The 14,915-nt window shown below is 37.4% G+C and overlaps 1 protein-coding gene across 1 annotated transcript in view; it reads right to left on the bottom strand.

Moving 5' to 3' along the window:
• Positions 1-647: 647 nt before the first annotated feature.
• The window catches only part of LOC126810678 (cleavage stimulation factor subunit 3), a 39,834-nt gene continuing 25,566 nt past the window's right edge, over positions 648-14,915 (bottom strand). The window contains exons 8-20 of the mRNA XM_056098510.1: positions 14,516-14,597; positions 13,760-13,869; positions 13,318-13,434; positions 12,444-12,518; positions 11,079-11,222; positions 9,649-9,751; positions 8,023-8,092; positions 7,735-7,831; positions 7,174-7,278; positions 6,376-6,523; positions 5,497-5,591; positions 4,869-4,929; positions 648-3,308 (exon numbers count right to left, since the gene is read on the bottom strand). Coding sequence (XP_055954485.1) covers positions 3,115-3,308; positions 4,869-4,929; positions 5,497-5,591; positions 6,376-6,523; positions 7,174-7,278; positions 7,735-7,831; positions 8,023-8,092; positions 9,649-9,751; positions 11,079-11,222; positions 12,444-12,518; positions 13,318-13,434; positions 13,760-13,869; positions 14,516-14,597 — 1,401 coding nt within the window. The 3' untranslated portion in view covers positions 648-3,114. The remainder of the gene's footprint in view (positions 3,309-4,868; positions 4,930-5,496; positions 5,592-6,375; positions 6,524-7,173; positions 7,279-7,734; positions 7,832-8,022; positions 8,093-9,648; positions 9,752-11,078; positions 11,223-12,443; positions 12,519-13,317; positions 13,435-13,759; positions 13,870-14,515; positions 14,598-14,915) is intronic.

The raw sequence follows: 14,915 nt of genomic DNA, 5'->3' as shown, positions 1-14,915 counted from the left end.
TGATCGAGGCTAGGCCTAAAATTCAATCACATACATGTTGGTTTAGAGTGGAGCAATCTAATCTTATCTAATGCCCCTTGAATGAATGTCATCTATGTATTTTGGATGGCTGTAGGGGAGATCAGCATCACCGTTAACTTCAATTTATTGCCTTCCTCACTGAGCCAATAGGGTTTAACTTCCACGCAAATACAAACTAGGTCATTTTGAGACTAGCTTGGTGTGATTTTATGTGGGATTGAAACCAAACCACTTGACTCAATGACAGACCTTCGGATCTAAAGCTCCAACCCAACCTCTCTTACTTGGTAATGTTTGTACCATCAGCAAGGGAGAGAGAGATAGAAATGGGGTCTTACGTCCACTCAACACAAACTAGGTCATTTCGGGTCTAACATATGGTTTAATTTTATTTCAATAATTTGCTTGCACGTAGTGGTCTTTAGCAGTGGGAGCAAACCCGCAGGACGCGGAGAGAGCCCATGCGGCTGGACAGGCGCCCTTAATCCTTGTCACGTACAAGGATTTGAACCCACGCCAGTTGACTCAATGACAGACCTTATGATACAGAGCGCACATGCTAACCATTCGGCCATCACCCACCCTCATCAGCAAGGGAATAACCAAGAGAAAACAACAAGAACAAGTTCCAGTCCACACAATGTTTTATTTACAATGAATGATAAAACAATTTTTACATAAAATTAAATCTTATTCAAAAATTTTCTTTTCAAATAAAGTTTAATATTACAATGTTTCCATATTTATACATGAATAACCGGAAGAAATATCTAGAAATATTTTTAAATAAGGTTCATGTTTTCTTAAAATACAATCTGATTAAAATACAGATCCATGTGCGAGACTGCACACCCGCTGATCTGGCCTGTAGTATCAGGCCCGATGGTGTCTGACAGTGCTGTACTGCACATCCAATGATGTGGCCTGCAGTATCAGGACCGATGGTGTCTGATAGCGCTGTAATGCACACCCTCCAACGAGGCCTATAGGAGCAGGCCCAATCGTGTCTGATTGCGCTGTACTACACACCCTCCGATGTGGCTTGTAGTATCAGGCCCGATGGTGTCTGACAGTGCTGTACTGCACATCCAATGATGTGGCCTGCAGTATCAGGACCGATGGTGTCTGATAGCGCTGTAATGCACACCCTCCAACGAGGCCTATAGGAGCAGGCCCGATCGTGTCTGATTGCGCTGTACTACACACCCTCCGATGTGGCTTGTAGTATCAGGCCCGATGGTGTCTGATAGCGCTGTACTGCACACCCTCCAATGTGGCTTGTAGTATCAGGCCCAATTGTGTCTGATAGCTCTGTACTGCACACCCTCCAACGAGGCCTATAGGAGCAGGCCCGATCGTGTCGGATAGCGCTGTACTGCACACCCTCCAACGAGGCCTATAGGAGCAGGCCCGATCGTGTCTGACAGCGTTGTACTGCACACCCTCCGCAGAGGTTTAAATATTTTCTATTAATGAAAGATGATAAAATAAGATTTAACAGGTGAAATAATAACAAAATATACAATGTCAGCAGATATCCTCATGTTATTATTCTCACAGTCATTTTAAGACATTTTTAATAATTTCTAGGAATGAATATACGAAACTGGGTTTAACAACCTATTATTCTGCACCAGAAAAACAGATTGTCTGTCACCAAGAGCTTCAACTTTAAAATTTCGGCGGTAATTTTGCAAATTTCATGTTTTTAGCCCGCTGGCCTGTAGAGGTCTCAGGTTCGCTCCTGGTATTGGTTGAGGAAGTAACTCAGGATTTCCCTTGTCAGTGACAGCTGTCTAGTCGGTCGGATGGGATGAAAAACCGAGGTCCTGTGTCATGAACGTAAAAAAAACCCCACTTGATTCAATATAAGAGTAGGTCTCTATTCTGTCAAAATTTCCCTCATAGTACACATGAAGTATGCCCGTTTCATTAGCCCAGTCGGTGCAGAACAGTAGGACGTTAAACCCTGTTGTGTAGTTACGTATCTATACTATTTTGTCAGTCTGAATCAAGTCACCCATATCTTAAGTCAAATATAAAATCTGTTTTGACTTGAGCAATAACACACATAAAACCTTCTCCCACTTAAATACATCAAACAATAGCGTATTAAATTATTAATTAAGTTAAGCTTAAAGCAAATTAGTCAACATTCTAACTTCTAGATGGAATTTATTTCATATAATTAATGATGCATTATTTGTATTTATCGCTGAAATATCAAATTTCTCACGGCTTAATCCTTGCTAATTTGTACTCAGATTAATTATTTAACATTTAATTAAGAAAAAAAAATCAAAATACCAACGTTATATAATATCACGGCTTGGATTCATTCAGATTTAAACCACTCCCATCAAATGGTGGCACATAGATCCTTGAAATTTCAATTATCGTAACTTCGTAAATACTCAACGAATTTCAACCATTTTTGAACTGATGACTGATGTTTCTACTAGCGATTCAACCTTTACGATATTGTCGTCTGCAAGGGGGTGTTATAGCGCTAAATGATGCATGAGGTGGTAAATATGAAAGATCATGAAACAGGAAGAGGTGAAGAGTAATCATGAATCTTTATCGCGTTTCATTTCAACAATTATCAGAGTTCTATTTTCTGTGAAAAATTCTCAAATATCTGAAGTTCTGTAAATATATTAAAACTTTCATTTCAAGGACTATTTGAGTTTAATTTTCTGTGAAAAATTCCTGAATATCTAAAGTTCTGTAAATAAAACATTCATTTCAAGGAATATCGGTGTTTAATTGTAGGTGAAAGAATTTCTGAATGTCTGAACATATCTTAAACTTTCATTTCAAGGAATATCAGAGTTCAAATTACAGTGAAAGAATTCCTGAATATCTAAAGTTCTCAACATATCTTGAACTTCCATTTCAAGGAATATTGGTGTTCAATTTACGGTGAAAAAATTCCTGAATATCTGTACATATCTGTACTCCAATCACAAATGAAAATAAGTTTAAAATTCATTTTCCGTAGTTAGTAAGAGTTAAATTTCTTTTCAGAACAGTATCTTCTCCATGAATAATTTGCATCAATGTCTTTGATTCACAGTGTACCATCGTCTCTCATTTTATTTTCTTCTGTTGTCGAGCTCTGTAAATGTCATTGGCTGGTGCTGTTATTTCCATTCCAGCCTCGTCATCGCTATCTGCATCTGTTATTTTACGTTTTCTGATTCCCGCCGCTATATCGATAGAATAATGTGTTCCGAGATCCACGTGGATATTACCATCAATACCATTCTCTACTGCAACAGGTGCTGTAATATGAATAAAATAAAATGGGGTTTAACGTCCTACTGTTCTGCCCCGACTGGGCTAATGAAGACGGGCATACACCATACAGTGTGCTATGACCATACAGTGTGCTATGGGGGAACTTTTTCCCGGACAGCGAAACTACAACCTACTATGACAAGGGTTCTTTTACGTGCACGCCAATGTGAACACAGGAATTTATTTTACCTGCCCTCCATCCTGCACAAATGACAAGACGGAACCACGCCGGAAAAACACAGGGTTCGAATACGATGCACCATGGCTCTGATACAAATGTAATAGAAGCGACAATGTAAATGAAACCCTGTAGTCCGAAACACCATTATCGAAGTGAAATTTTCCTCATAGCAGACTGTATGGCATATGCCCATCTTCATTAGAACAGTTGGTGCAGAAATCAGAAAAGTTGTTTCAGATGCTGCAGAAAGTACACCACTCTATTTCATAGCTAAATGAAAATATACCACCCAACTTCATAGCTAAATGAAAGTACACCACCCTATTACATAGCTAAACGAAAGTAAACCACCCTACTTCATAGCTAAATGAAAGTATACCACCCTATTACATATGTAAATGAAAGTACACCACCCTATTACATAGCTAAACAAAAGTAAACCACCCTACTTCATATCTAAATGAAAGTACACCACCCTACTTCATAGCTAAATGAAAGTAAACCACCTTACTTCATAGCTAAATGAAAGTAAATCACTCTACTTCATAGCTACATGAAAGTACACCACCCTACTTCATAGCTAAAGGAAAGTACACCACCCTATTACATAGCTAAAGGAAAGTACACCAGCCTATTTCATAGCTAAATGAAAGTAAACCACTCTACTTCATAGCTAAATGAAAGTAAACCACCCAACATCACAGCTAAATGAAAGAACACCAGCCTATTTCATAGCTAAATGAAAGTATACCACCCTACTTCATAGCTAAACGAAAGTACACCACTCTATTTCATAGCTAAACGAATATACACCACCCTACTTCATAGCTAAACGAAAGAACACCACCCTTCTTCATAGCTAAATGAAAGTATACCACCCTTCTTCATAGCTAAATGAAAGTATACCACCCAACTTCATAGCTAAATGAAAGAACACCACCTTACTTCATCGCTAAATGAAAGTATACCACCCTTCTTCATAGCTAAATAAAAGAACACCACCCTGCTGCTTCATAGCTAAATGAAAGTACACCACTTTACTTCATAGCTAAATTAAAGTGCACCACCCTACGTCATAGCTAAATGAAAGTACACCACCCTGCTGCTTCATAGCTAAATGAAAGTACACCACCCTGCTGCTTCATAGCTAAATGAAAGTACACCACCCTACTTCATAGCTAAACGAGAGGACACCACCCTATTACATAGCTAAATGAAAGGAGGCCACCCTACTTCATAGCTAAATGAAAGTAAACCACCCTGCTGCTTCATAGCTAAACGGAATCCCATTTTAGATATCAGATATCCAAGACTACTGTCAATGAACTGTATTTAAAGTTATTATTTGTAAAGTTGAACTGACCTTCGGGTAATTTGACTCGTTTCATATGTTCTATTAATTTATCCATGATAACAAATGGTCCCTGTAAAATACAATAAATCATTAATTATATCTACCAATGATATAACGACCCCTCGTCCTCTAGAATATATATATAAACATTCAGAAATTGAAACATAATAATCACTTTATTTTGCTGCATTTTAATGTTACAATACCTTACAGTACTTCAAACACAGAGAGAGAAATGGGGTTTAATGTCCATTCGGCACAAACTAGGTCATTTTGGGACTAATACAAGGTTCAATTTTATTTCAATAATTCACTTTTGCGTAGGTGTCTTTAGCAGTGGGGGGGGTGGAGAAAACCCACGAGGTTGAACAGGTGACCTTACTCCCAGTAGAACAGAAAACAAAAAAATGGAATGAAATGGGGTTTAAAGTCCTACTGTTCTGCTCCGACTGGGCTAATGAAGACTTAGGTTTTTTGTCCCATATGAACGACTAGACAGCTGTCCTTGTCAGGCCCTCCGTCCTGCATCACTGACAAGGGGGAACCACGTCAGAAAATCTGGATGAACTTTCTCAACCAATGCAGAGTTCGAACACGCGACCTCCAGGCTACATATTGAAATAAGTTTGAAGCTTACTTTAAAACAGTTTGGTGGTGGTAACATTTGTAGAAGTTCTGAAGCTGGTAAAGGCATCTGGAATACTCCTCCTGGTACAATATGAGCTCCTGCAGCTGGAAATATCACACAACATTTACATATCATGTACAAGAGGGAGTGAGAAATGGGCTTTAACGTCCCCTTGCACACATACTAGATCATTTTGGGACTAGTATATGGTAGAACTTTATGCTAATAATTTGCTTCTGTATAAAGGTCTTTAGCAGTGTGAGGAAACCAGAAGATCTGGAGAAAAGCCACAAGGTTCGACAGGCGACTCCCGGAATTGAAACCACGCTATCTGACTCAATCACAGGCAACCCAAACCTGCACAATGGAATATTTAATGCATACGAACCCTCTCCCCATATAAAATGTAATGATAAAATACATAATCAAGACCTTGTTTATATCGTAACAATAGTACTTGGTTATCAAGATTCTCTTGTGAAAACATCAAACACATATAATACATGTATATGTATTTTTCAATATCTATTTTTTTTTTAAGTATTACAGCAAGAAAGGTCAGCTCTTTATCTAAATCTTACATACTGAATCTTCAGCTGAACAATAGAGAGAGAGAGAGAGAGAGAGAGAGAGAGAGAAATGGGGTTTAACGTCCACTTGACACAAACTAGGAAATTTTGGGACTAACATGGGTCTTTAGCAGTGGGAGGAAACCCATAAGATTGGTCAGGCGAAACTACTCCTGGTCATGTACAAGCTGGGAATCAAAACCATGCCACTTGACTTAATGACAGAACTTGTGATCTAAAGTGAAGACTATCGACCATTCAGTCACCCAACCCCATACCATGAAATAAAATTAAAAAAGATGAAACATATTTAACTCACGGACAATACTTCTAGGTTTAAAAGGTAGAAGTTGTTCTACATCAGGTTTCGGAAACTGGGGTCGAACTTGCTCATCCTCAATACCGTTCATCATCACTTGTTTCACGGCACCCATGGGTATTTGTACAGCATTATGTTTAATCAAATCCTACAAAATGATACGAATGAATCTCTAATCAACAATCCAATTTTTTTAATGCAAAACTTAAACTTACATTGTGCAAGAGCTAAATCTGCCTATTGCAGGTCTTTCGTTAGGCCTGAAATGTTATATAAATTGTTAATTAGACATTTATTAACATGACAAGACCATAATCAACTGTCGATGCCATCTGATGCCTCTGATTCTAAGTAGATTAGAACTGTTTGGCCATTTAATGATTTAATTTAAAAATGGAAAAACGAGACTAAGCTTCGAACAACCAGTACGTTGGTTACAATCAATGCACACATCTTGTCAAACCTTCAAAGGCTAATATTTTCGCTAATATATTCATTTTGCATAATCTATTTTTGAACTATTTTTGAACCAGGTCATTTTGGGACTAACATATGGTTCAATCTTAATTCAATCATTCGCTTGCGCGTAGGAGTCTTTAGCAGTGGGAGGAAACCTGACGACCCTACTCCTTGTCACGTACAATCAGGAAATCAAAACCACGCTAGTTGACTCAATAACAGACATTATGATACATCGCGCACAAACTAACCACTCGGCCATCCAAACCGCCCCACCCTTCCCCGAAGGAATGGCAGAGTGTTACGAGTCAAAATAAATTATCTGTTGATACTACTCACCCAATAACCTAAAGATTTAAGTTCACTTTCAGAACAGGGTAACATATCCATATATTTATATCTATCTATTAATAAAGCTGTTTCTTTCTCCTCAAACTCCTGAACCTACAAAACAAAACACAGAATGTTTAAACTTCAAAAAAACATTTTAATAGGAAATATGTTTCATTACGGTTCCCTCAAGGTTGTGCATCATATGTGCACATGACCACATGTTTTGCAACTAATGCACACAAAAAAAAACACTGTGTGTACAAATTTTAGGCTAAATTAAAAAAAAGAATCTTGAACTTAATATAGCATCGCAACACTTCAAAAGGGTCTGCATGATCCACTTTTATTTGCAAATACAACTTTCTTAACCCTCAGTTTGTTCTATATAGTCTACAGTTCTAAGAACAAAATCCCGGGACTATTTCTAAATAATCTACTGTTCGTAGAATAAAACCCCAGGTTCTATTTCTATCTAATCTACCGTTCTGAGAACAAGACCTCAGGTTTATTTCTATATAATTTACTGTTCCTAGAACAAGACCCCAGTTCTATTACTAGATAATCTACCTTTTCTATTGCTTGAGTTCTTCTTTTTTCAACTTTAATTATACTTGTTAGATCTCCTACTTGAGATTCAAAAGCTAAAAATTTACTCCATATTCCACTGAAAGAAAAAAAAAAAATTAAATTTTATTTTTCAAGCATCAAGTTGTTGAAGGAAAAGAGAGAGAGAGAGAAATGAGGTTAAACGCCCACTCGACACAAACTAGGTCATTTTGGGACTGGTTCAATTTTATATTTCATGCGTGAAGTTGTCAAACGAAATGCAAGATAAAAAAAACAGGTAAAACTTACATTGATTTTTCTGGTGGTAATTGTTGTGATGATAAAATTCTTTCAAATAAAACTCTGGTGTTGTTGTCCTCTATAAATAAAAACATATATGGTTAAATTTGGTATCGGGTGTTCTAGGAAAGAAGGTCTGATACTCTGCATCAACTTATATATATTAAATGAAATGACATGGGGTTTAACGTCCTACTGTCAGAGGAAAGGAGATGTAATGAAACAGAGTTTAACAACAGTGAGAATTCAAAAAAACAGAAGGCATGACAGAGAGACAGAGAGAGAGAGAGAGAGAGAGAGAGAGGGAGGAGTAATTTAAGGACTAACATATGATTCAATTACATTTCAATTGCTTGTAGTTGTCTTAAAGCTGGGGGAGGAAACCAGAGGATACACAGAAAACCCAGGCGGTTGGACATGCAATCCTAGTCCTTGTCGTGTACAAGTGATGAATCAAGGAAAAAAAGAATAGAAATGAAATGAAATGGGGTTTAATGTCCTACTGTTCTGGTCCTATTGGGCTAATAAAGACGGGCATACGCCACACGGTGTGCTATGAGGGGAATTTTTGCCCGGGCAGTGGCACTACGGCCTACTCTTATATTGAATTCTAACTGCTAAGGGATCTCTTACGTGCACGCCACAAGTCCTCAGTTTTTCGTCTCATCCGAAGGACTAGACAGCTGTCCTTGTCAGGCCCTCCATCCTGCATCACTGACAAGGGGAAACCACACTTGAAAATCCTTATGAACTTTCTCGGCCAATGCAGGGATGGAACACATGACCTCCAGACTAGCGAGCCTGCGTCTTAACCACTTAGCCACCGTGGCTCCTCTCAAGTTATATATATGGATGAGGGTAAAACAAAATTTGAAGCCCCAAAGAATATTTTTCACAAACTGTTGAATGACATTAGCTCGCTCGGTTCAAATGAAGTAAGAACGAAAGTAGGGATATTCTACAATGTGTTACTTATATTACATTAATCAATATTATATGGGTCATTTTTCTGCCATACATCGGCAAAGTAATTGACTATAACACTGCCATAGACCCATTTGTATTTTATATCGTTGAACTAATCTATGAATGAAAGTTAGGAACAATTGTAAAATATGATTTGACTTCTATTCCACATCAACTCATACCCCGTAATATATCATGAGTTCAAGGGAAGAATGATCTAAGTCACTTTTTCCATGAAACCCAGGTAATGGCACCATCTGGTAGCAAATTGAATAACCATTCTATGGAACAATCGCTTTCAGCTAAAAAATGATCAGAGTCACATCGAACCAGGACTCTTCTGAAATGGTCTCCAGGTCGAGAACGATCTAAATACACAGTGTCCCGGTCACATCAAGAATTCTCATCCATCAAGTTTCAATTTTGGTCTAGGCTCTTCATATGGTGTTGTGTGAAATCTTGGATTAAGACCACTTATTAACTTACTATTCAAACATAACAAATGGAAAAGACTACTTAGATACTTACTATTTAAATTTGATATAACAGATTAAAACTACTAATTCACTTACCATTTAAATTTAACTATCACCAATAATTAACTTGACAGAATGGATTAAGACCACTGATTAACCTGACAGGATGGATTAAGACCACTGATTCACTTACCATTTAAATTGGACATAAAATCAATATAAGACAGACAATATTCTGGAACATGACCAAACTTCTTTAAACCAAGTTCAAATATCTTTAAAGCTACTGTTTTTTCCTGTAATCATTTAAGTCAATACAAATAAAAATATCATTCAAAATAAACAAACCGCCACGTCAATTAAAAAAAGAATACTGGGTCATCGCAAACAATAGTAAACATTCGGTGGGTCCCGGGGACCGGTCTCAATTTTATTACTAGAATAGCCTATATTAATAGTATGTATGTATAGGATGATGGTAACCATAGTGATCAGTAACAAAACAATTATATAGTCTATGAAGTTAATTTATGTGAGAAGGTGAATCGCGATACATCGATTCAACGATATATCGTACCAGCACTAAAATCTATGAAACTAATTTGTGGGGTTGTAAATCCATGGAATCTCTAATGAAATGGGCTTTAACCGTTGCTGCACCAACTGGGCTGATGAAAATGATCGATTCTCATTTTGATCTTCAAACAGTCAAGAGATCTTTAAAGGGACAATAACACTCTTGCTGGCTTGACAGCTCCAGAAAATAAAAAATAGCCTTATTCTAAGTACTAGATGTGTTAGTGTCCTACCTGTTGTGTAAATTATCCATTAAATCCTATTTTACTTGTCCAAAGGGATCAAAAATATTTTTAAATACAAGTCACATTTGAAAAGCTTTACGTCAGGCTTTTCAAATCATTTAGTTGAATTTTTCTAATTTTTTAAATTAGGTGTGTTAAGATGAAATTTGTATCATCAATTAATTGGAATATTGTAAAATAGTACAATTTGTTGACCAGAATAAAGATTGGGACATATTATTCAGTTCCAACAAGAGTGGTATTGAGCCTTTAACGTGCTGGCAATGATTTTAGTCCCAGACACCATCTTTCATGGGGAGCCACGGTGGCTAGGTGGTTAAGACGCTGGCTCGCTAGCCTGGAGGTCGGGTGTTCGATTCCTGCATTGGCCGAGAAAGTTCATCCGGATTTTCCGACGTGGTTTCCCCTTGTCAGTGGTGCAGAACGGAGGGCCTGACAAGGACAGCTGTCTAGTCCTTCGGATGAGACGAAAAACTGAGGTCCCGTGTATACATTGGAATGGACGTAAAAGATCCCTTGGCAGTTGGAATTCGATATAAGAGTAGGTGATAGTGCCGCTGCCCGGGCAAAATTTCCCTCATAGCACACTGTGTGGCGTATGCCCGTCTTCATTAGCCCAGTATTGGTGCAGAACAGTTGGACGTTAAACCCCATTTCATTTCAATTCATTTTCATTTCCATCTTTCATGGACAAACCTGCTACTAAGCCTACACCTGGATCTAATCTGTCACTTCCTGGTTGGTGAACCAGCGTTACCATGACAACCAGTTATTACACTAAATAGCTGTAATGTATTCTTACCTTACTACAATAATATTCCATGAGAGCCGCAGAGACATAAACTTGTAAACCACTTCTAGAATCTTCTCGTGCTTGTTTAAATACCGTTCTCGCTGATTTTATACCTTCAGCTCGTCTAGCAAACTTCATATAGTGGATATAGGCCTACATATAAACAATATCATAGATATAGGCCTACATATAAACAATATCAAAACTTCATATAGTGAATATAGGCCTACATGAAAACAATATCAAACTCCATAAAGTGGATATAGGCCTACATGAAAACAATATCAAACTTCATATAGTGAATATAGGCCTTCGGGAATATTACTTCAAGCCGCTACTTGAATTAAATATGAAAATTTTTCAAAAGGTGTACCTATTTGTCGTTATTTTTGTGGTAATCACATACATTAGAAATATGACATTCTCCATAACAAATTACCAAGAATTATTTTTGTTGAAGTCTGGTTATATTAAAGGGAATGGGAGCTTATAATCAACCCATTTCCTTCGGGATCTCATTTGACCCAATTCTGGCCGGTTTGTTTCAAAATGGATTAAGAATCCTGGATTTAACAATATATGGTGCCAGCACTACTCCTAACCCTAGCTCCAATATAACCTCTGGCCAAGAAGTCAGTCTGACATCTTCTATATAGAGGCAAGTAACGAATCAATCTCAGCTCCCAGAGAGATAGAGAATTAGGGTTTAACGTCCACTTGACACAAACTAGGTCATTTCGGGACTAACATATGGTTTAATTTTATTTCAATAATTCGCTTGCGCGTAGGGGTCTTTAGCAGTGGGAGGAAACCGGAGGATCCGGAGAAAACCCACAAGGTTGGACAGGCGACCCTACTCCATGTCATGTACAACCGGGGATTCGAAACCACGCCAGTTCACTCAATGACAGGCCTTATGATACAGCGCGCACGTGCTAATCATTTGGCCATCCAACCCCCCAGCTCCCAGAGAGAAGTTTATTATCCATTTCTCTCTCTGGAGAATCACACCGGCCCTTCATCGTCTGAATTCGGTTCCTAAGCTCCTCCCCCAGTGGCTCCTGATTGGCTGGATTTGTTTGACAATTAGACATCGGTTCATCGCATGAGTTAAATATTAATAATCCTTGGAATATTTTACGCATCTTCACATGAAAAGTTCAATCGAAAACAGCCGATTTGATGATTTACCAGGAATTATTTTTAGTGCACAATGTGAGTGATTCCGTGAAATGACCGGCGGAATGATACATGTGACATTCAAAATGATTGACATATAGCCGTAGCGATTCCCCAGTAAATTTGTCTCTGTGAACTGAGATTTGTAATGAATATCGGGATATTAAACGTAGAAACATTTTGTATTAAACCTACCAGTGTAGGATCAACATCATCAAATGATATAAACTTCTTATAAATACTGTGAACTTTCTCAAACTTCATTCGACCCTGTAGTAACAAATATTATAACTATAATCAATTAAACATATAAATGGATCTAAACAAACTTCCTCCACCAGAAGCGAATCTGAGACCTCCAGGCTAACAAGACAGGGTCTTACACACTAAGTCACTGCGGCTTCCGCAGATTGGATATAAGACCTTGTTCCGTGAAAGTCTAGGGTTTTGGTCGAGAAAGTTCATCATGTTTTTCCTCTTGTCAGTGGTGCAGAACAGAGGGCCTGACAAGGACAGCTGTCTAGTCATTTGGATTGGATAAAAAACTGTGGTCCCATGTACACACTGGCATGCATGTAAAAGATCCCTTGACAGTTGGAATTCAATACAAAAGTAGGCCATAGTGCCGCTGTCAGGGCAAAATTTCCCTCATAGCACACTGTATGGCGTATGCCCGTCTTCATTAGCCCAGTTCGGAGCAAAACAGTAGGACGTTAAACCCCATTTCATTTCATTTTGTTCCATGGATTTCTCAGTTGGTCAGGATGGAGGACCATTGCAAGGAAGAGCATCTAGTTGTTTGCATAGAACAATAAAACCCTTGTCCTACGTTTCTGGAACAACCAGGCTAATGAGTGCTATGAGGAAAAGTAGGATATTAAACCACAGTTCTTGATTTATATCTTGTTTAAATTTAAAGTTTTTGAGAAGCTTGACCAAGTTTCTAGGGTTAAGAAAAAGACGCAAAATTTTAATATCTGTTCCCCCAAAAAGTAAAATTCAAATCAGAGTGACCATAGGCTTGTTTATCACAAAATGCACGTTTTATTTTTAATCTAACGAGACTTACCTCTTCAAAATCAGCGTAGGAGAAGTATATTAACATATTGGTTTTCATCAGTGTAGATATAGCACGTTCATAAATAGCAGCAGCTTCATCAGCAAACATTTTACCAGCATTCTGATCCTATAAATACATCCACAGGTTAATCATGTAAAAAAAAATCACGTAATAATACACGTAAAAACAATCACATTAAATAAATTAATCACGTCAAAAAACACACAAGTAAACCAAGTATATATTAAAATCTTGTAAAAATACACAAATATCAATCACATTAAATAAACAAATTAATCACGTCAAAAAACACACAAGTAAATATTAAACAAAAAAACACAATGCATAATTCTCCCTCTTGCATTGTACCTTTCTACTCAACACACAGTTTACAAAATAACCGTAAAATTTTGACAATGGATCCCAATAACTTACAGATACGGTTACTTACCCCTTTTTCGGCTAAAATTTTACTGGACTGTTCAAGATACGACGCAGCTTCGTACCAAATATCTGGATGATGTCCCAGACATAGTAAACACTGTTCATATGCAAACATTACTGTTAAATAAAAAAAAAATAAAATAATCAATAATTTGATATTCTTCTTCTTGACTCTATTAGTTCCTTAACAAATACCTCAAACTTATATTAATAACATAAAGGGATGGGGGTGGGGGGTATATGTTTTGTGATAAATTGTGTCTGACAAAGGATGGAGGGGGGTATATAGGTATATATGCTATATGTTTTGTGATAAATTGTGTCTGACAAAGGATGGAGGGGGGTATATAGGTATATATGCAATATGTTTTGTGATAAATTGTGTCTGACAAAGAAGGAGGGAGGGAGGGAGGGGGTATATATGCTATGATATGTTTTGTAATAAATTGTGTCTGACAAAGGCTGTGACAAGTGCCTTATGTCCAGGCTAGTTCATATATGGTAAATTTTGTAGGAGAATAGTGGTCAATAGCATTTCTCCCTACTGCTAAAAAACCCCCACAATTGTACAAGTGAAATAAACCTAGACCATGTTAGTCTCGAAATGACATAGTTAGATATAGGCCTATGCTTGGACTCGTAGGCTTAATTTAATCAAGCGTACAGCATAGAATAGGATTTTAATAAGAAATCTGCGCAAAATAGGCCTACACTGGGACTTGCAGGCCTACATAATCAGTTTTCTAATAATAAAAGTTATTACCTCGTTTTGTAATTAAAGCGTGATCTTCAGTACGAAGTGGATTACTCTTCTCCCAGGCGATATATTTCTTCCATAATTCAACCTGAAGTCATTAATTTCATTCTTATATCATCTTAAACTACCGCTAAAAATGCTTTAAAAACATTGGTTCGAAATTCTCCCAATAATTCAAAACATAGGAACATCATTTTTACAAATATCCAAGACAAGACATAAAATCAGAACGTCATTTTCCTAACCATCCAACGTTTATTATCATTGTCCTAATCAAAACTTTTCTGTGCTCAATATGTCTCTGACTGACAAGTGGATTGATTCCTCAATAAGATACTGACTGACTGCGAGAAGAACGTTGATGGATCTCATACATTCAGAGTTAAAAATTAATAATATGCGATGA

This window comes from Patella vulgata, chromosome 2 (genome assembly GCF_932274485.2).
Source record: "Patella vulgata chromosome 2, xgPatVulg1.2, whole genome shotgun sequence".
NCBI classification, from domain to species: domain Eukaryota; kingdom Metazoa; phylum Mollusca; class Gastropoda; family Patellidae; genus Patella; species Patella vulgata.
This window is presented reverse-complemented; position numbering and strand designations above follow the sequence as displayed.